The sequence below is a fragment of the Priapulus caudatus genome, unplaced genomic scaffold (assembly GCF_000485595.1).
Source record: "Priapulus caudatus unplaced genomic scaffold, Priapulus_caudatus-5.0.1 Scaffold2194, whole genome shotgun sequence".
In the NCBI taxonomy this organism is placed as follows: domain Eukaryota; kingdom Metazoa; phylum Priapulida; class Priapulimorpha; order Priapulimorphida; family Priapulidae; genus Priapulus; species Priapulus caudatus.
In genome coordinates, this window is record NW_014579255.1 from 8,271 (window position 1) to 12,659 (window position 4,389).

The 4,389-nt window shown below is 48.8% G+C and overlaps 1 protein-coding gene across 1 annotated transcript in view; it reads left to right on the plus strand.

Annotated features, from left to right (window-relative positions):
* The window catches only part of LOC106818374 (dimethylaniline monooxygenase [N-oxide-forming] 5-like), a 9,196-nt gene extending 5,674 nt beyond the window's left edge, over window positions 1-3,522 (plus strand). The window contains exons 2-3 of the mRNA XM_014823090.1: window positions 2,203-2,306; window positions 2,590-3,522. Coding sequence (XP_014678576.1) covers window positions 2,203-2,306; window positions 2,590-2,961 — 476 coding nt within the window. The 3' untranslated portion in view covers window positions 2,962-3,522. The remainder of the gene's footprint in view (window positions 1-2,202; window positions 2,307-2,589) is intronic.
* Window positions 3,523-4,389: the final 867 nt, after the last annotated feature.

The window sequence follows — 4,389 nt, forward strand, 5'->3', positions numbered from 1 at the left end:
CACTCGTCTGCCATCATCGTCGTCTCTTTTCGCTCCTCTCCCTCATCACTCTCTCTCAGCTCTCTCTCCTCACTCTTCTCTCCACTCTCTCTCTCTCTCTCGTTTTTTTCTCTCTCTCTTTCTTCTCTCTCTCTCTCTTTTTCTCTCTCTCTTTCTTCTCTCCCTTCTCTCCTCTCTTTCTCTCTCTTTCCTCTCTCTTTCGTTCTCTCTCTTCTCTCTCCCTCGCTATCTCTCCCCCTGCCTGTATTCATGTCTAAATCACAGTTTTAGCAACCGCCATCCGTGCCGACCCGCATGCGCGCCACCTACCGGTGGCATGGCGATGACTACGTCAACCTACCTCGTGCAGTCCGCCTTCAAATAACGACACCTGTCGGTTCGTGGCCTTGAGAGTTGGGCTTTCCCGTGAACGCCGGAACATCCGGTTCCTCGACCTGCACAGATCCGGTAGGATGCGGCCTGCGGTAGTTTCGTCATGGATCGTATCGGGTGCGCCTCCAAGGCTCTACGTAGCGTGGGTAGGAACTGTTTACGGTACCTGCAGTCAATTCCACATAGAGAATATCCCTATAGGAATTTGTGCACTATGTTCAGCCGACTAATGTACGTAATGTTGGTTACTAGTATCATACGTAAGATGTGGATCAGCGAAACTTTGACCAGATAATAAGCGAGTAAGTTACAGATATCACGTGTTATCTACTCACGTTATTAGTGTAAGTATGCGGTAAGTTAACGTGTGTATGAGCAGACTGGACTGGTCTTACGAGCTGCGCAAATAATTAGAAGTTTTTACTTTTTATTACCTTAAACCACCGGAGAGATAGCAACGGTGATTCAGTGCGAATATTAGTGCATACTAGTCTGAAAGTGTTAGAGGCGATAGATTGTTGAGCAGATGAGAGGGTCCAGTGTAGATGATTGCTCGACATAAACAGTAAGTAGCCATCAGTGTTTACGCTGCAGTTGGGCGTAGTGTGGTGTATTATGTAACATGTGTGTGGTCCCTGTATGTTCAACCCAGAGTGGTGGTTTTACTGATATATATTCCACTATAATAATATTTTATATGTTCGTGCGTTGGCGGTGTATATACGTGCGGTGGGCGTGTGTGTGTATATACGTGTGCCGTGCGTGCGCGTGTATATACGGTCGCCGTTGGCGCCGCTGTGTGTATATCACGTGGGCGTGGCGTGTGTGTGTGTGTGTGTGTGTGTTGTGTGTGTGTGTGGATGTGTGTCCCCTGAACGTGGTGGTGTTGCGCAGTTGTGCAATGTGTTCTCTGTGTCGTGTGTGATCGCGGTGTGTGTGTGGCGTGCGCGGTGTGTGTTGTACAGGGTGGTATGTGCTGGGATTGTGTGTGCTGTGTCGTGTGTGTGGTGTGTGTTGTGGGCTGTGTGTGTGCTGTGTGTGTGTGTGTGATCTGTTGCCTGTGTGTGCGCGTGAGAGCTGTGGTGTGTGCCATAGAGGCGGGTGCACGCACTTCGCGGGTGTTCCATGTAACTCACTTAACAAACACCCAAACCACAACCTCCCACCCCACCTCTCGTTCTCTCTCTCCTCTTCTCTTCTCTCTCTCTCTCTCTCTCTCTCTCTCTCTCGCTACTCTCTCTTCTCTCTCTACTCTCTCCTTCCTCTTCCTGCCTTCGCCTCTTTTTTCTTTCTATCCTAAAGAATCTCATCCTTCCCCTTCCCTTATTCTACTCTCCCCCCCGGCTTCTTCTCTTTTCCTGCTCTTTTCTCCCCTCTCCGGCTTTTTCGGCTTTTCTTCCTCCTTCTCTTAATTTTCTATTCCCTATATCTTTCTTCTTTTCCCCCCCCTTCTCCTTTTTCTAATCCTTTCCCCTCTCCCAGGGGCCACGTCAACAGAGGAAAAAAGGTGGGCCTGTAGCAGCTGGTAGATATACTGAAATAAGGGTATTGCTTACTGCTTTTTATTCTTGCAGGCGTGAGAAATGGAGAGAGAGAGAAAGAGAAAAAAATAGAGATAGAGAGACTGGGAGAGAGAGAGAGAGAGAGAGAGAGAGAGAGAAAGGAAACCAGAGAGAAAAAGATAACAAAAACGTTTCTAAAAATGCCCCTCTTACTATTTTTCTAAATTTAATCACCTAAATATAATTACTTATTATAATTAACTAAATCTAAGACCATCGGCGGTTGTTACTACGGTCTACAGCTTGCTCTTGCTCTCACTTTGCGCAGGTAAGAGAACGTTGTTGACGGAAGCGGAAATGACGAATGACGTAAACAGGAAGAGTGATGCCATACGCGGCCAGTACGTGCAGTCGCAGCGCCACACGTTGGAGGTAATTGTAAATAATGAGAAGATATTTCGGGGGGTGTGCCGAGCGGGGTGGTGGTTGGTAGGTTAAGGGGAGGGGAGGGTGGGGGGAGGGAAGAGAACGAGAGAAAGGGAGGGGCCGTACTCCCTCAACCCCACCCAGGTTTAATGTATTAACTACCTCTCCCGTACACACATGCCACGTGCCTCCTCCCTTCTGACCCCCACCCAGGTTTAATAAGTTACCTGCACTCCCCCGCACAAACACCGATCATGTAGTGACGTCATTATTTATTACTATCCGGCAGGCGTTCTGGATTCCACTCATGGACGAACTGGCAGCGGAAGTGGGCGCTCGCCCCGACCTCTGGTGTCTGTTTAAGCGAGACCCGTTTCTCGCTTTGCGGTGTCTGGTCGGGCCGTGCGTGCCGGCGCAGTATCGGTTGATGGGGCCTGGAGCGTGGTCGGGAGCAAAGACGACAATACAGGACACGTTTCGCAACACGATGGCGCCACTGAAGCAGCGCGCGGTGCCGCCCTCTGACGGCGCATCGCAGCTGATCGTCGTCGACAAGTGCGTCGACGGCGGTGTCGCCACCTGGCGGATCTACTACGCCGCAATTCTCATGCTGCTGCTGCTCGTGTTTATGTACAAGTGCGCATGCGCACTAGTCGCGTAGATTCGCCTGGGTAAATCTTCGTGCCTCGAACATGTATTATGCACACAAATCTTCTTAGAGTGGCGACGGCGTCCTTCGTAAGGATAATTGATACAACAACAACAATGACGTGTGAGAGTCTATATTACCGCTCTCTACCGATTGTTTCTGTCGCAAATCCTAGATTCTTATTGGCTGTTAAAATGGCTGACTGTCACGTGACGAACCGGGTTTACCGGGACGCCATCTGGCAGCTGGTCGTTCAAATGTCGCACCTGCTGTTTCTATTATGCGGACGGCAGACAGTAAACTAGGTAATGTACATACAGGTAGTACATACTAGACAGTAAACTGTACATAGTGTGAACACAGAGCGATGGATGCTCACCTGTTATAGCATATTTTACATAGCTAAGCGGAGAGAAGCGTGTGCGAAAATAATGTTCGATTACTATATATTTTTGTACATCTGTGTGTAAATTAGTGACGTCAGATATGAACAGACTTGTATAGCTTTAGAGAACAGATATTATTTATTAGGGCGCGTTAACCACTTGTAAATAAAAGTCTTTAGTCATCATATATACACGTACTGCAGATTTATTGATTATTTTGCTATCTAAACATATGCTAAACCCAATAACATGCATATATACAGAGAGAGAGAGAGAGAGAGAGAGAGAGAGAGAGAGAGAGAGAGAGAGAGAGAGAGAGAGAGAGAGAGAGAGAGAGAGAGAGAGAGAGAGAGAGAGAGAGAGAGAGAGAGAGAGAGAGAGAGAGAGAGAGAGAGAGAGAGAGAGAGAGAGAGAGAGAGAGAGAGAGAGAGAGAGAGAGAGAGAGAGAGAGAGAGAGAGAGAGAGAGAGAGAGAGAGAGAGAAAGAGAGAGAGAGAGGCAGAGAGAGAGAAGCAGCCAGACAACATACAGCATCATACAGCATCATACAGTAATTGCTCATCAGACACAACGACAACGTAACGGTGTTCACACCGGGTATGCCGGGGCTTTTATTACACACCATCAGGCCAGCAACAGATAAAACACCCCGTAATCATACGTTACTTTGTGATGAAGACCCGAACTAGCTGACCATGTAACCCTCCCACTGATCTCTAGCTGCTGGTGGCTTGCCCGCCCTGAAAAGCTTCATTGCTAATGCACTTACTCTCGCTCATCTCTCAAAGCGAGAGAGAGCGAGAGAGAGAGCGAGCGAGCGAGCGAGCGAGAGAGCGAGCGAGAGATCGAGAGCGCGAGATGAACAGAGAGATCGAGAGCGCGAGATGAACAGAGAGAGATCGAGAGCGCGAGATGAACAGAGAGATCGAGAGCGCGAGATGAACAGAGAGAGCGAGAGCGCAAGATGAAGAGAGAGAGAGAGCGAGAGCGCGAGAGATAAGAGAGTGAGAGCGAGAGCGCGAGAGATAAGAGAGAGAAGCGAGAGCGCGAGAGAG